The 19,743-nt window shown below is 48.5% G+C and overlaps 4 protein-coding genes across 4 annotated transcripts, besides 2 other annotated features; 1 reads left to right on the top strand and 3 right to left on the bottom strand.

The window, feature by feature from the left end:
- Window positions 1–1,900: 1,900 nt before the first annotated feature.
- Window positions 1,901–1,936: a microsatellite.
- A 1,584-nt stretch (window positions 1,937–3,520) lies between these two features.
- Window positions 3,521–3,647: a repeat region.
- Window positions 3,648–3,860: 213 nt separating this feature from the next.
- Window positions 3,861–4,941, bottom strand: FPSE_03120 (uncharacterized protein; the record flags this gene model as incomplete). The annotated part of the gene is made up of 2 exons (XM_009256239.1): window positions 3,861–4,868; window positions 4,924–4,941. The coding sequence occupies 2 exons, from the start codon at window positions 4,939–4,941 to the stop codon at window positions 3,861–3,863; spliced, it is 1,026 nt and encodes a 341-aa protein (XP_009254514.1).
- A 618-nt stretch (window positions 4,942–5,559) lies between these two features.
- FPSE_03119 (uncharacterized protein) lies at window positions 5,560–8,018 on the bottom strand (the record flags this gene model as incomplete). Its single annotated transcript, XM_009256238.1, has 2 exons — window positions 5,560–7,531; window positions 7,582–8,018. 2 exons carry the CDS (start codon window positions 8,016–8,018, stop codon window positions 5,560–5,562), a joined length of 2,409 nt encoding a protein of 802 aa, XP_009254513.1.
- A 1,511-nt stretch (window positions 8,019–9,529) lies between these two features.
- Window positions 9,530–11,756, bottom strand: FPSE_03118 (uncharacterized protein; the record flags this gene model as incomplete). Its single annotated transcript, XM_009256237.1, has 3 exons — window positions 9,530–11,376; window positions 11,448–11,579; window positions 11,642–11,756. The coding sequence occupies 3 exons, from the start codon at window positions 11,754–11,756 to the stop codon at window positions 9,530–9,532; spliced, it is 2,094 nt and encodes a 697-aa protein (XP_009254512.1).
- Window positions 11,757–17,850: 6,094 nt separating this feature from the next.
- On the top strand, window positions 17,851–19,528 carry FPSE_03117 (uncharacterized protein; the record flags this gene model as incomplete). Its single annotated transcript, XM_009256236.1, has 2 exons — window positions 17,851–19,166; window positions 19,219–19,528. The coding sequence occupies 2 exons, from the start codon at window positions 17,851–17,853 to the stop codon at window positions 19,526–19,528; spliced, it is 1,626 nt and encodes a 541-aa protein (XP_009254511.1).
- Window positions 19,529–19,743: the final 215 nt, after the last annotated feature.

Genomic DNA, 19,743 nt, shown 5'->3' with positions numbered 1-19,743 from the left:
CGCCGCCAGAACCGCGGCAGACCATGACTGGAAACGCATGGTCGAAGCGCTGCTTCGATCATCATCCGTCCCATCTGTCCCCATCTTGCACGATCCATCACGGTTACGCTGCCCGTAAAGCCCAGACTGACAATATTGTGTTCAAGCGAACAGTCCTTTTACTTTTTTTAGCGAGTTGCATTGACATCAAGTTGGAAACGATTCTGACACTTCTCGGAAAGCCGATCCGACGAGGAATCCTACGTGTGACAAAAAATAGGCAGGGGTAATCAGCCAAGAAACTCTACAGACAGCCAGCCACTCATCAACCTTGATATGGACGGCTTGCATCTGGATAATCGTCCCGGCAAAGCATGTCATGACGCTGGATTTCGTTAGCTGCATGGACAACTTAGGTACAAAAAAAGCAGCTGTTCGTCCCAGCTTATCTGCCGCCCGCCATAATAATAGCTGAAGCGTATCTGGCAGCTATCATTTCTCGTCTCCTTCTTTGCATCTCTTGTTTTTGTTTCCTCTTTTTCGCGCATCTGTTGCAGATCCTTCAATCTCCCACCCTTTCTGTCTGGTGACATTCCGTCTCTGTTTTTAGAAGCACCCCTGTTTATCCACCGTTCTCTTGCAGCACATTCCTCATGTCCTCGGACTCTGGATTGAATTGAATTTTTTTAGGATTTGCGAAATTTACTTCTGTTACATCTTTCACAAAGACCATTCAGCTTTGGCAGATAGAGGAAACACCCGGACGTATGGCCAATGTTTCCCAATGGATAGTGTCCAAACCTCCAAAGGCCCTTCCTAGGGAAACACATGCAAGAGAAAGCAATAGTCCACAAATCAAGTCCAATTTATATTTTCATCTCATCAAGTCAATCCATTTTGTGACGCTTTCTGTTACCTACCTGTCTCAATAACCTGTCCGGCTTGCCAGTTGATAAATGTCATTTCGGCATCCATAATAGCAATCCACTTCATCGTTACTTGACCTGCCACTAATGCAGGTCCTACCTTCCACCGTCTTGGGCGTTCCGGCTACTTGCCCCGGGGGCTCAGCTGCATCGAGTAGACCCAGATAGAAATGGAATGAATGATAGAATGCAACTAGACCTGGCTTTGCCCTCCAATGCCGATGGGGGAACAAGACAGGCTACATCGTACTTGGTCACAGCGCTAGTTCAGCATCGGCGGACGAGCCTCCTTAACCAAGAGATTGTTTCAGGTCAGTCAATGGGGAACAACAGCACCGAAGCTTGTTCGGCACATGTTTACTAGTCTAGAAACCGTGCCACTTTCGAGCCGCGGGACTTTGAGACATGACATGAACCACTTTTAGGTTGACTAGCCTTTAAGTTCTACTGTAAGTTATTAGTGTTGAACATACCATCTGATATGCTTTGAGTTCAAGTTAACGTTGGAGCTCTAGGGTACGTAGTTGCTAACAGGTAGGTTTTTACTATGTACCCTATCGCTTCGGGATCCACGTACGTTCTTCGCATCTCAATTGTCTTTTAGGTTTAGTACAGCGACATGGTTTGCAAAATCCCTGAACCCAGAGGCCTGTTTCATGCGGGGGCTGCTAACACAGAGTCAGAGTGTCGCTCGATACCTTGTTATACCGCTTTTGTGTCTACCTACCTATGCAACAAAGACCCGAGAGACCACCGAATATTTGACCCAGTACGCTATAGGGTGGAGTCGCCCGTTGAAAAGAATGTGCTAACCACGGACTCAATAGTCTACAGGCTACAGATACATACACCCATCGCAGATGCCCTTGAACCATACTTCGTGTACCGAAAGCCTATTGATTATCCAAGCAACCGGTGAACGCCTCACACTTGGTGTCGAACAGACATATTCTACCTGGTCAAAGAGCAGCTAACGGCGTGCCGTATTGGGAGGCCAGGCAAGCAGGCAAGCAGGCAAGCAGGCAAGGCAGACTCATCCCCATGTTGAAGTACGGCCTGATTCATGGCAGATGTGACAAGAAACGCTAGAGAGAGAAGAAAGACTTCTAAGAGGCCACGAGAACACCGTGGGCACTACAAACGACAAGGCGCTCACGGACTGGGCCTGTTTGATATCCACTGCCAATGATGAGAGAAGTTGGAAATCCACTAATATTGATATTATAATGCTGATCGCTCCTTGGTTCTGAGTAGCGAGTACATAGGGCTTGCGCGGAAGCAAAGAAGCCGAGATCCATATTCGGAGGAGACGCCAGAACAGCTGAGGATCCAATCGCGACCTCTAAAGGATGGTGACATACAGAAGCCTTGTAACTCTGAGGCTAGAAAAAAGGCCGGCCGGGAAGTTCCTTGGTGGGTAAATGATACTATAGTGTTTGTAGTGCTAGAGTAGCCCTTCAAAGATGTGAGTTGTTCCTGTGTCGGATTGTGCTATAGGTGTCCAGTGTTAAGCTGGCCCTTCTGGATGTGCGCCTTCGCCTGACTTGCACCATCATTGCATTAAGTGGCTGTGCTATATCTTGAAGCCTGCTGAGACTGATGCAAGACATATTCAACGTTCCAGCAGCCAAAAATAAAAAGAGTCTGCTGAACAGATCTTGATCGCCGCTGGGAGTCATCTCATCACCAGGGAGTGTGAGGATGCATCTGGCGGGCAGTGTTCCGAGCTGGGATCCTGGTAGAGAGTGAGTATATTATATAAGTTAACACACTGCGTAGCGAGCTTGTTCCGGTTACAATACTACGTCTTGTCATCCCATTGACTCCCAGAGAACTAGGAGTAATATGCATCTAGTAAAAAGCAATACCTAACCCCAGCCTGTATTAGGCGACATGCGAGTCTTCATCGTCATTTACAGTGTATGCCAGGAGAACGGAGAGTTTCTTCGGATGACAAGAATAGCTCGGGTTTCACAAAAGCAATAACCCATCATTCAGTTGCGTCTTTACTTTGTTTCAAGTAAGCATATATTGCTGCTTGACATGGGCTTGAAACTTGTGCCCACCTAATCCTAGTCGTTAACACACAGGTCATATAGTTTTGATCGCTAGATATGGCGATCGAAACAATATCCTTGGATTCTATCTACTGTGGCTATGCATATATATAACCATCTCTAAGCTTGTAGACCCACGCCAGGTAAGATTTTCTCGATTATTGGCGAGTGAAAAGTCAGGCCATCATCTTGGCCATATCGCTCTACAAGATATTATGTTTCTATTGGGTATCATACGTGAATCTGTCACGAGTTCAGTTGGAGACTATTATCATCAAACTTGGCAAGCTTCAACTAGCTACCGAAGAGGGCAAAGAGCTCGCCTATAGATATTGGATCAAATAATATCTACGATTGACCTGTTTGTTTTCGAGCGGTTATCCAGGAGTTTCTAGTCGATGAGTTGAGAATTCCTGGTGAAAAAGACTACGATGGTGGATTGCTTCTATTTCCATCAGTTGCCTACTCAGGTACCTATACAACCAAATATAATAGGAGCACAACTGTAGGAAAACATTACCACTATGAATGGCAATTAAAAATAAAAAAGAGAAAGAAAGAAAACATACAACAGCGGGTATTCGCTGGTCGTCACCGACCCAACTACTAATCCACCCCTTGCGAGCTTGACGATGGGAGAGCGGACGGGATCCCGTATTTTCTCGCAGGTATGGTCGTATGTGCTAGAACGAGTGGCTTGGTATGGTTATAAACTAAGTGAATACGTTTCGCACATGATTGTGACAAGAATGAAAGCCATGCCACAGAGGCTTAATATTCTAGACATGTTTGGGCATCTACACTGTAGTTTCTATGTGACTCCCTCTATACCAATGAGATATAGAGTCTACCTGGCGATCACAACTCCAGAACTCCGATGCTAATGTTCTGATGCTCTTTAAGATACTCTCCAGTCGCACGCCACCGTCCAAATCTCTCCCTTCATCTCAATATCCCACACTGGCTGCCCCACCTCAACGACACTGCCAACACTCATAGGCATCCTCTGTCCTAGGCCCGTCAGTCTGCCCTCACCAGCAAGTAAGAATCTCTTTGCTTCGGACGTGCCGGAGCGACCTTTGACCAAGTACATACGTCGACCTGCTCGGGCTTCCTCAACTGTCACGTTGATGCTCGAAGCAGGGGCTGGCACTGCACCTTCCCAGCCTTTTACATCAGACAGCCATCCTTGGAGCTCAGCGGCAAGCCCTCCAGCTATGTATTTTTCTCCTCGTCGCTGGGGAGAGAATACTGCCGGCAGACCGTCCGCTGCGGTGTCGAGTTCAACCTGTTTGAAGCGCGGCGGTTCGCGGAATGTTGGTTGCTGAAGTGCCTTTGACTCATCATAGGGAAGGATGGCATCTTGAATACTTTGTGTAGAATCCTGGGTCTCTGCGTTGTCTCTCTCGTGTATATCTTCTGGGTCCTCATCGACCATGTAGTGCTGTTCCTCTACTGGGCTTGACTCTTGCATGGGAGAAATTGATACTCTTCGCCGTTTCGGCTCTCGCCCTTCTAACGGAGAGGCCTCGTGCGGTACACTTGGCGCGTTTGAAGCCTCCCGATCAAAAAATCCTGGGCTTTTGATATCTATCTCTGTGTCCGACATGGCTGAACTAGTATCTTGCGAAGCTGTTGCGTCATCGGACTCAACTTCAATAGAATCGTGGAGCGACTCATACTTCTTAGGTGCGAGCTGATCGCCATGACTGCCCTGAGAGCTTCCTTGAGTACGATCTTCGACTTCTTCAACGTCCTCAATGTCGATGCCAGCCCTTGCCTGTGTCGGCCTAGGAACAGAAGAGGAGGCGAAACGAGGGGTTGACTGAAACCGCGGAAGTCCGGTAGGAGTTTGAGACGATTGCGTACCCCTCTTTGGTAGAAGAAACCTTCTTGGCGTAGGAGTCTGCGACAGGTTAGTGACGATTATAAGGTTGAGATCAAAATGTTTGAGATCTTACGCTTGGAGGGGGACTCATGGTATAAGGTGGATGCGCATGGCCGCTAAATGATGCAATTGAATGCCCATGTAGATAACGCCTCCTGCGCTAGTTGATCAGGAATTAACTCTTGTACAAGTCCGTCACGGTGCAATATTTCAATGTGTCGACAGCAAGTATGTAAGTTATAGGAATGAGCAGGTGAAGTTCGCCATAGCGTTATTGAGCAACGGTAAAAGCTCGGACCGGACGATTACACGAGCATCTGTCTTACAACACAGCATGAACAGCATTGGATCTCAATATTGATCGATTAACTTCTTAGTTTAAATTCAATCAAACTGTGCGTAGAGCCATTGAGATGTGGCGGAATCAATGCTTGACTCAGTGAGCCAAAGCTATGCGCGTTGTACGTATTCTAATATGCAAAAATAGACACTCCAAACTCCTAGAAACACTGTATATCTCTCATACCTCCTCCCATCTAACACGGCTCAATAGTGATTTCCACTTATCAATATATGCTGTGATCTTCCCACAGCGTTCATTAAAAGGATCTAAAGGATCTAAAGAATCCACAAAGAGAGACATCAAGTCATACAGCTGTCTTAAACCCAAGAAAAGGTACAGATATCAAGCTTGTTCCGAAGCTCAAGATTAACCGTAGGCCAAATCGAAGGTAGTTTCGTGGCCATTCTTGGTTGGCTCGGTGTTCTTGACTTGGTGCAGCATGACAGGAGGTAGACATGGACGCCCATGCTTCTCTTCCCACTTAGGGCCACCAATGCCTGTGTCTTGCCAGCCCATCCAGTTGTTGTAAAGTCGGTTTGGGGGTATGGCCCGGTAGTACCAGGTTGATCCGATGTATCTGCGCTCTCGGCCCCAGCCCATGGGGCTGCCACGGCCACCACATTCGCCGTTCTCGCCAGGGTTGAACCATTTGTTCAGGAATTTTCCATCCCAGTCACGGTCCATAAAAACAGGATGAGGAGCATATACTGCCTTGAGGCCATGCAGAAGAGCCACTGTTTGTGGTGTCATTTCTGAAGCAACATGATTGCCACGCACATTCTCAACATGCATGATGTTCAGTAGCTTCTTCGATACGCGAGACTGCGTAACGATGGTAGTTCGTCGGGGGATATCCCGAGACTCATGGGTTGAATCGTTGTAGCCCCAAACCTGGTTGGCGATGACCCAATTGCTGTTGATGGGGTTGAACATGGGTGACACGGTGATAACATCAGCATCCTCACCAACTCCCCATTCATAGTTATCCTGACTGGGACTTGCGACAGGAGGCTTGGGCCCAATAGGGTTGATGAAGGGGAACTCGGGAGCACCCCAGATGGTGTTGTCACCATATCGTTTCTCAATGTCCCGACGGAACTCCTCGTCATAGTTGCCATGGAAGGTGGGGATATACCATCTCTCATTTCGTTCCCACATACCCTTTCGGGGTTGTTTCTTAGCAAATTCACCAAGCTTATCCAAGAGATGGTAGTGGTGACCGGTAAAGCGGAAGTCCATCTCCCAGTTCCAGATAAAATCGAACTGGGGAAACTCTTGGCTGAACTTTTGGACAGAAAGCCACTGAGCAGTGTGAACGTTCTTTGATTCAGGATCCGTCAACTTCGGGTAAAGCTGCCAGACTATGTCGTCGTTCCAGAGAATTGTCATACTGCGGAACTCAGGTGGTACACTCTGCGAAAGAACAGTCTGGTAAACATCCTCGCTTTCAAAAATGCGCAAGTTGTTGTCTTTGACCTGGACTAATAAGAAGACTTCGTACTGGCCTCCGGTTCTAAGAGACAACTCAGAAACCAGCGCCCGAATCGTTTGCTTGTCGTTCTCAGTGTAGTCCTTTCCAGTGTAGGACCGGAGGAGAATGGCAGTTCGAGGCTCGGAAACGTGGCCCTTTGTAGGGGCTCTAGGATGCTTCGTGTGTTCTTCAGGTTGCTTTGGTAGTGGACTGGCTACAGGAGGTAGAGTTTCAATGTTGATTGGGGCAACATGATCCATACTTTCCGGCTCTGCTGGAATATCTCGTTTCGACATTTTCTCCTGGGCAGGTTCTTCAGGATTCTTAGGCGCGTGAGGCCCGATAACAGTCTCGGGATAATTGTTGAGATACTCATTGACTCGTTCTTGGTTCATTTCGAAACGCTGTGCATTTTTGTTGACACACATTCGCTGAAGATCGCCCCAGTTGACGCTGTCAAAATTGAGGGGTTGCGGTTCACCGCCAACCTTCTTGAATTGACGATGCAATCCGTAGGGACCAAGTCGAGTCTCTCGCTCCCAGCAAAGGTTGGGATCCATGTTCAAAGCATCATAGCTGCCGAAGCGGGGCAGGGGCCATTCGCGAGGTCGACCCTTGAAGACAAGCAGATCCTCGACAGGCTCTCCAGTGGCACCCTTGCATGGGAAGTATTGAGCGTGCCCGGCCTTCTTCCAGTCGTCACTGTTGTACTTGGGGTAAGGGTTATACCGAACAGGCTTTTCAGAGCTGTACTCTACGTCGGCGTCAGGGTCGAATTTGAGATCGGTGCTGAACTCCTCAAGTCGAGCTTCGTGGTTCTCCAGATTGGCCAGAGTCTTTCCATAAATATGATTGGAGCTAGGGAAGCTGGGCTCGTGTTAGCAGAAACATCACTTTGGGAGACCTCGGCTTCTTACTTGGATGTAACAGAGTAGGCGTGTCGCCATTCTTTTCTCATATCCTTCTCGTGTTGGAGCTTGCCAAGATCTCCAAAACCTCTTTCTTTTCCATCCGTCTCAAAACCGGGCTCAATGTCCCTGGGGTCTTCGCCATCGGTGGGATCCCGCCAGTCCCTGAGATCCTCAGCTGTAAGTTCCCAAAGCTGTCTGTGGATGGACCCATATTGGTCCTCGACTTCGCCTTCTCCCTGGGGCTGGGAGTTGCCACCATGTTCAACAACAGGTGGTTGCTGTTCTTGGACCGCGCCTGGGGAGCTGGAGGGAACCGGAATAGTCGCAGTGGGCGAAAACAACAGGTAGTAGGCGGCCAGCATGGCAAAGACAATAACGATCATAGATCTGGGCCGTAGCTTGGCGCCGAACAAACGCCGGCTTTGGGGATGCCATTTTTTCATGATGGGCAGTAATTATGTGAGTCGGTTGATCCAAAGAGAAGCCGAGTTGTGTCGTAAAGGAAGGTCGAAACTGGTGTCGCAATTGCAAATGAGGTGAGGTGGTCAACGGAGCCGACTGAAATCAGGGGTGCATGGCTTGTTGGATAATTGGGACGGAAGTACTTGGTCGCGGAGATGCAAGGGGTATGGTTCGCAGGGCGGTATGGTCTAATGTCAGCTATCTCGAAATAAGATAGCCTCGTTCGATAGGTCGGCCGTGGAATTGAACGCTTCTCTGTCGCCGATTGAAGGAGCGGCGCGGCTTCTGTCAAAGACAGCCAAAGGAGTAATAGACTGTTACAAACAAATTCGAAGGATGCGCAACTGAAAAGAAAAACAAGTCACACACGCTGCGTCTTTGAAGGACGATGCGAATCATAAACCAGAGGAAAAGGGAGAAGAAAAAAAAAAAGGGTCCTGAAGAAGGGAGAGTTGATGGAATGGGTGTGGATGACGAGGCCAATGGTCGTAATTGGGACGTGTAACTAAGGTTTCAATCTAGAGGGGGGGATCTACGGTAGGAGGTGCCAGCCCAGTCCAACGTTGGCGCCCACAGAGGGGGAACTGACCAGTAAGGGTCCAGCACACAAACAGTTATATAGGAGGATTGGAAGCGAAATCAAGACATGTAATATTTCTTGGAATGATTACGGCAGACGAAGTAATATCCTGGACTTGGATAATATGGCATTTCTCTTGAGTATCGAGCCTTGTTCTGAATTTGATTAATTTGCCGTTTCCTGAAAAAATTGGGTTGGTATACACGTGGCTTTGCGAACTGGTCTATAGCCCAGCCGTTTCAACAAAACACGTTGGTTTACGTTGATCCACGCTTGAACCAGTTTCAAAAGATTTCGTCTGCTATGCCTTGGCTAGTACATATTTTAGACACAGTCCAATTCTGTTGTATGATAGTTGTAACCTCACTTGGTTATCTGTCTCCCAGCTTCCCCACCACCGTTGGTAAGTAGCCGTGATACACGAATCTTTACTCGCCATCCGTAAGGAGGAGTGAATGACATTGATCACAGCACATTACTTTGACTTTATATTTACAAGTGTGCGTTTGAAACGTACTTCGATTTTGAGCAGACGTCCATCGAGGCTCTCACTAATACACTATACTACAGAGGCTCATACAAGTATCTGGCCAATGACCAATCCCTAGTCCAGACGCCTCATGTATAGAGCCTAACTGGATACCATGAAGCCATGTGAACTACCCAAGCTGATACCGCCATTTTGCAAACGAGCTGCACAATACTTGGTGTACATACAAACAGTAAGGGGGAAGCTTAAAAACAATGGGGGTATAATAACAAAACAACAATGCTAGCCAACTCCGAGCAAGATAACAGCAAAACCAGGGGGTGTCAAAACATTGCGTTATAGACACAGACAGGTGATATTACAAGATATAATTATGGTCCGTACAGCGTCGTCGTCGAGATTCAGGTAAAATAGTTAGGTCGTTACATCATGCCAAGTCGAGTGTGTCGTTTGTTCATTCGTGGTCGAGGTCCTTGTTGTCCGGGAGGCCCTGGAGCGAGCCGGTTTCCAGGAGGCGGCATACCGTACGGAGGCCGTGGAAGTCCCATGCCAGGACCCATTCGCTGTGCCGGATGGCCAGGGAGACCCATCATGGGAGGTCGTGGACCGGGTGGCCCTCGGCCTGGAGGTGGCTTCGCTGGGGGAGGGTAAGACTGCTGCACTCGGCGCCAGGCATCTCGCTCGCAGTACGACTTGCCCTCCACCTCAAAGTAGCCATCGGAGAGGGACCGGCCACAATCGAGACACCGGAAACAACCAACATGGTACTTGATCGAGAATTCGTCCTCAAGGTATTGACCCTCAATTCCCCTCTCGCAGCTTCCGCAGAGACTGCCGTTAAGCTTGTGATAATGGTGTTCACAATAAGGCTTGTCATTCAAGACGTAAAATTCGGCTGATTTAAAGGGTTCAGAGCACGTTGTGCAAACAAAGCAAGCCTTGTGATATTTGCCTGTCAGCCTTCCATCTGCAGATGAGATGCTCTTTCCCGTGATGGCAAGACTGCAAGCTTTGCAGTTGCCTCGGGATCGTACAGGGTCTTGTGTCGCTTTCCGAATAGGGGGCGACAGAGCTGGAGGAAGGGTTTGCGAAGGCGTTGATAGCGGACTTGTATTAGAGTAGTGATCTTGAGGTGATGGCGCGTAAAGTGGGTTTGGTTGGGAATCGTGCCGTTGGGGAGGTGCCTCGGTTTGAGGCTCGTAGCGGTTGGCAGAACCAGGTCGCTCGCGGGATAGATCGAGTGGTGACTCTGCAAGAGGTGATCGAGCGCGTGCAGGCCGCACAGGGGCATCGGCCTGAGCATTCTTGGATCCCAACGCTTCCATTGAACTTTCGAGATCTTCCATTAGTCCGTCCATAGCTGAGAGGTCCGAGGGATCGCGTCGAGGTTGAGATCTTGTTTGACTGGTCTGAGAACTACCGTTGCTCTGGTGGCTGAATGTAGAGAAGCCAGAAGATGTAGAATCCGAGGGTGTATGGTAAGGGTTGTTGACGCCAAACTCAGCAGCAAGATCGACAGATGCGGAGTATTTGCTGGATTTTGACGGGTGCAACAGACTCTTGCGCGGCGGGGGTGCTCTCGAGGTGTCTGGTCCCATGGATGGTTTTGAGGCGTGTCCAAATCCACTGGAGGCAGTGCGCTCATGCTTGACGCCCGGTGCAGAGGTAGTTCTCAATGGTGCATCTGATCGAACAGCCAGTTTGGGGAATGTATCAGACCGGTTCATAATTCCCAGAGGCTGAGGCTGGAGCAACTCGTCGGCCTCAGAAGGGCGTCCAAAACCCTCGTAGTCATCCCGTGTTGGTCGCCGAGGGGGGCCGGAGACATCGTAGTTGTTGTCATTGGCACTCCCTGTAGGAGAGGGAGACCTTTCATTTCTTTGGTTGTTGAAGTAGTCTCTTGGCGATGCACTCAGGAAGCTTTCTGACTTATCGCGGCTTTCTGTTATCTCCCTGGGAAATGAGTTCGCCGAAGGACTGCGAATAGGATCGAAGGGACCTGGTGCGATAGTGTCCACTCTCTTGAACAGTGATGAGTTGGCTCCTCCGTTGGGACTCACGGAGCGAGGTTGAAAGTCTGGGCCATGCTTCTTCTCGCCAAAACCTCCGTAAGCTCCAGGACGATCGATAGGGCGCGGTGAAGGCATGATGAGATCGTCTTCATGTGGTGTTGGAACGTCGTCGAAGAAGCATTCCATATCATTGATTGACGATCTGCTGCGCGGCTCACTATTTGGTGTCAATTGTCCTTTTTGCAAAAAAGGATGATCTGTGATGTTATTAGCCGGGTTTCTTTTCCTCCTTATTTTATACCTTGTAGATAGGTAGGTAGCCACTTACTGGCAGCGTTGACATCTAGTGAAGGTGGTATGTGGCCCTGTTTCTCAGGAGACGCTGGGCTGTAAAGACCCGGACTAAAGGGTGCTGGGCTGTATGGAGTGTATGCCTCATACTTCTCTGGTGGAGGAGAAACTGTTAAATAATTAATTAGTTACCTAGTCGATGAGACATTATGTGGTATTGTGTTCTCTTACGTTCGGGCTCTGGTGGCTCGCAAATATGGTCTCCCATCATAGAGATTTCAACTTCCCGACTACATGACGAGCATTTGATAGTCGGGAGGAACATGGACTCTCGTGGGAGAGCCATGATGGCGGTGTGAGTTGTGTTGTTGAAGCACAATAGGAGTCCAGTTTATAAACGCGATACTGAGAAAAGGAGCAGTTTAGATTAGATGCTGTCCGTCTTTGTACTTATCTAAAAAGGTCTTGAACAATGTGACGTATGAATGCCTTGTTGCGGTTGTTTCAAAAGATGGCGCGTGGTGTAAGACCTTTTTAGATTTCGTACCCCAGGCCCGTTCTGCGACCGGTGTCCCTGGGGTTGATGACGTGAATTCGGATTGCCAAAAGTCAAAGCGATAGCAAATTTTCCGATCGCATACAGAGTGAGTCGTGACGTTGAGATACTTTTCGTGTTATTTGTTGTGGTTTGAATTATAATCGTTGAAGAGATTTATCGTGAGGTCGTGTCCAGTTGAGGCGAGTACCTTTGTAACTCCTTTGTTGCTGGTGGTGATAAAGAGAGAGAAGGAAGAGGAGAGAGTCCCGGCTCGTGATGTATTGTGCACGTAAATCGTCGTGGTTGTTGGTGGAGAGTTTCCAATCCAAAACTGACAAGAGCAAAGAAGAGGGAATCCAGTTCAAAGAGTCGAAACGCGAGACTAAAACGTCTGCAACATGAAAGGAATAGAAAGAAGATCAGGTGTCGACTTTGAAGAAAGGGACGATGCGATGCATATGGTGTCTCAAATGTGGAGGGAGAAGTGGGCGACCTGAGTGCTATGCTATAGCGCAGGTAACGTAGGTAGTAGGTACCAGGGAAAAAGGGACCGGGACCCTTGACTTTACTGCAGGTATCGAGGCAAAACTCCACTAAATAATCCGGCTAGATACAGAGTAGGCTAGTCTAAGCTTGAGTTGAGTTGCAGGCTGATCCTTGTGCTTGTGGTTTTGCGCTTTCGCCCTTGTTGGCTAATAAGTTAATAAGTCCGTAGGCCAGTCTAATGAAGTGAGTGAGTGAGTGGGAGAGCGAGAGACCCCTGCTTTGGTTGCTGTTGGTACGGCAAGGTACAGGAATAAAAGCACGGCTCGCAAAGTGACGAATTTACGGTGGGTGCGGTGTGGAATAAGTAACACGGGGGGCATCACAGCAATTGGGCATCTGTTTTCTTCTTCATTCAATAGGCCATTGGTTTGCTGTTGAGGACTTTCTTTAGATGCTTCGTCTCATTCGATGCGTTAAGATGGCATCTATCTTTTCCGTGCACAGCGACAGTACTTCTGCTTGCGTCTCCCTGTCATGTCTATTGTCTCCAGCTACATGGTAACCCACATTCCAGGAAACTTTGTGTGACCACTAAGGTTGTCACCCACATGACAGTTTAGTATATTTCTTTCTTCCCTGGAGCTTCTGGGCCTCGATGACGTCCAGCTAGAAGGAGATAAATAAAGTGAGACATGGTTTGCACGCGATGAATCCAATTGTCAATCTTGAGGGAGACAGAAAACGGGGACTAAGATTGACAGCATTCCTCATCTGATTTTGTCTCGCTTTCTGATCAGCTTATTCCCATGCCATTTGTGTCTCGTTGTGTTGTAGAGAAACAATGTCTTTGTTCGGACTGTCAGCTGCTCAAGTTTGTCTGCATTTAGACAAGACCCGATCCAGAGGATTTCCTTCAAGTCTCTGTTTATAGACGATTGGCCCTTGGTAGATTCAATGTATAACTGCATTCATCTTGTTCTCCTTCTCAGCCCGTCAGTATAAGTCTTCTGGATGCCGGTGAGTGGCCCCAAGGTTAGTACTTCAAGATCAACTCATTAAACAGTTCCCGCAACGATCTAAAAAGAACAGCCATAGAAAGAAGCCAGATCCAGTCCGGGCTCTTCCGAGCCGGTCATGAGAAAACGCCACAGAAGGTTAGAATATTCTCTAGCTGGTTGATGCCATCCATGCTTATGGTCATGGTCAACACTCTCTCTTGTTCATGGATAAAATGACAAAATAGAAATGATCCACTCCAAATCGTCGACAGCCTACCCTACTCGGGTACCTTGCAGCAAGCTCTGTCCAACCAAGGGGTTCATCTGCAAGCACTAGTCCAACTATGGATAGACCCTTGACTGAAAGGAGATCTACTTCATTTAACGTGCCTCTTGTGGGTGTTACGGTCCGCCTCTCAACGTCTGGAACAGTCTTTGGTTGTTGCAATGAAAGAAACATTAATCAAGTGGTCATCCGGCTCTGCCAGTCAATTGGGTGTCGCCTAAACTCCTTCAATGCTACCATCACCAAGACATTCTTTCGAAACTGGTTTAGTTAGTTGTTCTGAATAGGTAGTCTGGGCTGAGTTCATTTGGAGATAAACCCGCAAGCAGACAAATATTTCATGCGGTCAATGTGACTGGACCATCCATTGGACACAGTTGTGGTAGGTGATATGAGACCCCAGTCTCTGGGCCCTATAGACTATTATGTACCTTTTACTTGCCTGTCCTCATTCGGCTGTTACGCCGCGGGGGGAGACCATGGTAGAGCTTCGTGGAACAGCCCAAAAACAGTAGGTTCCATCTCGTATGTGCTGCACTACAGAACTGTTAATGCGAGGCATTCTTTACACGCTTATCGAGGATTATGCGGCGCATGTCCTTGTTCATCTATCGTGTCTTTGTGGTCACTTCCTCAGTTGCTAAGAAAAGATCTGCGATACCAGGTTCGCCAAGCAATAACTGGAGCCGGATACAAACGATCCACTGTCTCAGGTCTCTAGAGCATCGGGAGATCAGAGTCCGTTTAAGTCAGTCAAATCAAGGCAAAGCAGAGACTCCAACTGGACTCAATGACAATCACAAAGAATCGATCTAATGAACATTAGATCGGCTTTGCCGGTGACGACAAACGCCACAATTCGACAGCGTCGTATGTAGAAGGGTTAGCTTATTTTTCACTTTGACATCCCCTGACGACCGCGGTTTAATAAGAGGGCAAGCTTTTCTTGAGGGTTTACTTTCGGCGATGTATGTCTCCGATGATGATATTGCAGAGACACGGACAGTATGGATACTTTTAACCCCTCTTATTATGCCCCAAAGGGTCGATAATTGTCCATTATTAATTGACACATTCTTGCAGAGTAGCATCCACGCGACTCGTGACACTGGCGCGTTAACTTGACACTCCAAAAGCTAGCACTAGAAGTTGACATGAGCCTCTCAAGCTACCGGGTCACTTGGAACCCCATTGACCGTTTGATGACCTCAGGTTCAACCCATGATGCCAGATATGGTTTATTGCTAGTTCGTGCTAGCTAGTCATGATTACCTACCCTGAGAAAGCTTTCCCCTTGGCTCGGGCGTTGGGGGCACGCCATTTGTTGCATGGGATATTGCGAATGATTTACTACCTTTAGCTAGTACATACATGATTTACGGCAACTTACCCTATTCCTATTATACCTACTCCATGATAGCGGTGACTGTATTGAAGGCCGTGATCGACGATCGGCTATCTGATATACGTGACCAGTGTCGGACACATGGGTCAGTAAAGAAATGCCGTTGACAGTCGACACTCTGGCTATGATTGCGGCAATAACAACGATTTTCAGGTCTAATAAACCCTAGGTTTGAGGCGCTTCTTTGATCTTTGCTCTTAGGCATGAAAGATCTGACATCAACTGGCCTTGGTGATTCAGAGGACCAGAATGCTCCTAGCAGCCACATTCAAAGCCACGTTCCGCTCGAGTTCAGGCTTGAGGCCCAAGACACTCTCAGATGTTAAATCAATGCGCTGTTTGAGTAATGTTTCTGGTGTTGGTTCTGACGCCGAGGCCGGGAGTTGATTTCTAAGAAGAAGAAGAAAATCCTTTTGAGCAAGACTTTTGAGGCCTCCCGTGAGCGATCAGTGCGAAATGTTTCGCCTTTTAGAGCAAAACCTCATGCACTAGATGGTCGACGGTTAGACGGTGAGGACGGATGTGGTGGACGCTAGGATTTTCTGATGGACGATCTCAACACATTGTAGGTGGATCTTCGGTTCAGCCAACATCCCATGCTATTGAGATACTTTCCTGTGACACTTCCGTGTTACATGTGAATGGGGCAGTTTCTCAAGATAATGGGAGAACATTAACTACAAACACACAAGTGCAATGCAAGTACATTCTAATAAAGAACCAACCTCACCACACCACTGTATACGATAGAACCGTACTGTTAAGCTCGTATCTCTGAAAAGATCGAATGAGTAAAACATTCATACGATATAACCGACTGGTGATTGCGCGATATCAAGGTGCTCGGCTAGCGCTGGTTGTAGTTGATCGGCTAGATACAAAAGCTGGAAGATCAACTGCATCAACAACACATATAACATCGGTAAGCTGCAGCGATAAGATGAAAGGCCAGTCGTTTTCGAGGTTCTCAAAACCCGGTTGATGCAAGTATACGTGTTTGATAGGAGTTTGTTCAGTGTGTTGCTATCAACGGCTAAGATCGCCTACCTACATCTCTTGGTTTCAGTCACCGCCGTATGATAATAATGGGTTCTCTGATCTCTGACGAGGCGGAAACAAATAACCTCAAACATTGTTTATCCTCCGTACGATGTTTGCCATTGAAACACGTCGCTGAAACAAAACACAACCTGGGACTGTTTGATCTCCCAATGTCGAGAAACTCGCCCATGCCGTTCTTTGGCTAGGTATCGTTTCCATACGTATTTTCCTCCATACTGCAACCAAGTAATCCAGTAGCAATGTTATCTATGGCTAAAATCTACAGCACAGTATTGTCCAAGACTCTTTACCCGTCTGCAGCCCTTCCTAGCCCGTTGACCAAGATTCCAACAGACACAGGGATATAATTGCATGCTCAACAGAGGTTCCAAGCAGGGCTAAGCCAAGCCAATCAAGGAGGTTGGCATCGGCAGTGCGGGACGTGTCAATTGGTTGCCCTGTACAAGCGACGCCTATTATGTGACGCTCTGCACGAGCTATACCAACCTTGGGTTTCGGTCGAAGCGACCAGGTGAAGTGTGTGTGGACATTTTGGATAATGAACAGTCGGATGTCGACAACGCCAGGGGACCAGGCCAATGGTTCTCACTGTAGCTTCTGTATATGACAGGGGTTTTCAAGGTGCATGAGGATGCGGTGATGATCTCTTTTTGACTGACCCTTGGGATCTACAAATCCAATATAAACAAACTTGTTGACTTTGTTTTTACTACACTGAGGTGACAGTCAAGGGTAGGCCTATGGACCTGAGGGTCACCCCGCCAAAGAAAAGAACCCCAGGCAACTTGACAAAACTCATGGGGTCAGTCGGCTGGAAATTGTGGGAGAAATTGCGGGAAAAAAGAGACAGAAAAGCTGGAGGATGCGGGAGCTCGCCTGCTCATCTCCATCCTCATATCAGGTGCCCACAAACATACATGGAAAACCTACAGTAGCTTTACAGTAGCTCACTGTTGATGCTTCCGAGCTCTCCGCCTCCCCAGCCGCTAGAATACCACTGACCCCACTAACGACGCGTTGTGGTCCTCACCGCCCGAATGTCCACGACAGCCAGCTGCGATCCATTGTGATTGCGGGTGAGGTACCTGAACCCAGGCTCGGGGACCTACCGAAAGGCCAGGTACACTGAGGTACGTCTCTTACCCGAGCTGGACAGGACGACTCTTTCATATTTGAACCCTCCCCAGCCCCGAAGCAACTCTCCTTCTTCTCTCTCTTCTGCTTCACCCACAATCTTCGTCAACTTACAATCAGTTAAAGAAATAACCAATTTCAAAACCTCTCTTCTTCTTTTTAACCAAACCTCTTTCACTTCGACATCTGTCTGCCCCGCTACCCCGCCAAAACCGCAACACCCCTCCATAACTTTATCAATCTTATTATAACGACCAAGGCATAGACCTTTGGTCACTACAGTCGTCAAGACGTTTTCCAATCTCCTTAACTCGTATGTTGATCTAGATAAACCCAAGCCTAATCTTACTGTGTGAACAAAATTCTAACTCCTCCCAGGACGCATCACCCGTTTGCAGGAGCCCGCTGCTCAGCCGCTTCCGGAGGCTCAGCGGACTCGACCTTTGAACAGTAAAGGTCTACTCACAAAAAAGAAACCCGTCCAATCTCAATTAAACCGCAAACTTCCACGCTAAAGCCAATTCAAGCACTATGGCTCCTCACGCGGAAGTCGGCACGGGCTCCTCAAACGGGTCGGTATACAACGGCCGAGGCTCCTCCGCTACCCAGGACCTCTTTACCGTCAACTCACCCAACGTCACCTACACGGATGCGGAGATTCGCTCACGATACACCTACCGCACCACAAAGGTTGAAGTTGATGCCAGCGGCAAGTATGTTGCTACTCCTAACGAGACTCTCTACGACTTCAAGGTCGACCGCAAGGTTCCCAAGGTCGGTATGATGTTGGTCGGACTTGGAGGCAACAACGGCACCACCGTTACCGCTGGTATCCTCGCCAACCGCCGTCAGCTCGCCTGGGACACCAAGGAAGGTCCTCGCGAGTCCAACTACTACGGCTCCGTTGTCATGGGCTCAACCCTCAAGCTCGGCCATGACGCCAAGACCCACCAGGAGGTCAACATTCCCTTCCACAACATCCTTCCCATGGTTCACCCCAATGACTTGGTCATTGGCGGTTGGGACATCAGCAAGATGAACCTGGCTCAGGCCATGGACCGTGCCCAGGTTCTTGAGCCTACTCTCAAGGCCCAGGTCAAGAAGGAGATGGCGGAAATGGTTCCCCTTCCCTCCATCTACTACCCTGACTTCATTGCTGCCAACCAGGAGGACCGCGCCGACAACGTCCTCGAGGGAACCAAGGCCTGCTGGGAGCATGTTGAGAAGATCCGCCAGGATATTCGTGACTTTAAAGCCAAGAACAGCCTTGACAAGGTCATCATCATGTGGACTGCCAACACTGAGCGATATGCCGACTTGATTGAGGGTATCAACGACACTGCTGACAACCTCCTCAAGGCTATCGAGCAGGGACATGAGGAGGTTTCTCCTTCTACCGTCTTTGCCGTTGCTTGTATCCTCGAACAGGCCCCTTTTATCAACGGCTCTCCCCAGAACACCTTCGTCCCTGGTGCCATTGAGCTTGCTGAGAAGCACAACGCCTTCATTGGTGGCGATGACTTCAAGTCTGGCCAGACCAAGATGAAGTCCGCCCTTGTTGACTTCCTCATCAACGCCGGTATCAAGTTGACCTCCATTGCCAGCTACAACCATCTTGGCAACAACGACGGCAAGAACCTGAGCTCCCAGAAGCAGTTCCGCTCCAAGGAGATCTCCAAGTCCAACGTCGTTGATGACATGGTCGAGGCCAACCACGTCCTTTACAAGAAGGGCGAGCATCCCGACCACTGCGTTGTAATCAAGTACATGCCTGCCGTTGCAGACAACAAGCGTGCTCTTGATGAGTACTACGCCGAGATTTTCATGGGTGGCCACCAGACCATTTCGTAAGTCGATACCATACTCCTGAAACTAAGAACAACGGCTAACAATATCCAGGCTCTTCAACATCTGTGAGGACTCTCTCCTCGCTTCTCCCCTGATCATCGATTTGGTCATTATTGCCGAGATGATGTCTCGTATCCAGTGGAAGGCCGTGTCCTCCGACGGCACTGCTACCACCGAGTACAAGAGCTTCCACAGTGTTCTGAGTGTCCTCAGCTACATGCTCAAGGCTCCCCTGACCCCCCCTGGCACTCCTGTTGTCAACGCTCTTGCCAAGCAGCGCGCTGCCCTGACCAACATCTTCCGTGCTTGCGTTGGTCTTGAGCCTGAGTCCGACATGACCCTTGAGCACAAGCTTTTTTAGGCGCTGATGTCAGTTCTCAATGTTGCTGATATGTACGGGTTTGCTTTGAAAGAGGAGGATACTATGGACAGTCTTTACCGGATGCACAAATCACTACAAAAACTATAAAATCATAAAAGTAGAGGAGAGACGAAATAGCTTCACAATCATAGCTTATCGAATCGAATGTGCCGTTTTCCTCGACATCAGTTTATAATGATATGTGATGGTGATAT

The sequence above is a fragment of the Fusarium pseudograminearum genome, chromosome 1 (assembly GCF_000303195.2).
Source record: "Fusarium pseudograminearum CS3096 chromosome 1, whole genome shotgun sequence".
NCBI classification, from domain to species: Eukaryota; Fungi; Ascomycota; class Sordariomycetes; order Hypocreales; family Nectriaceae; genus Fusarium; species Fusarium pseudograminearum.
This window is presented reverse-complemented; position numbering and strand designations above follow the sequence as displayed.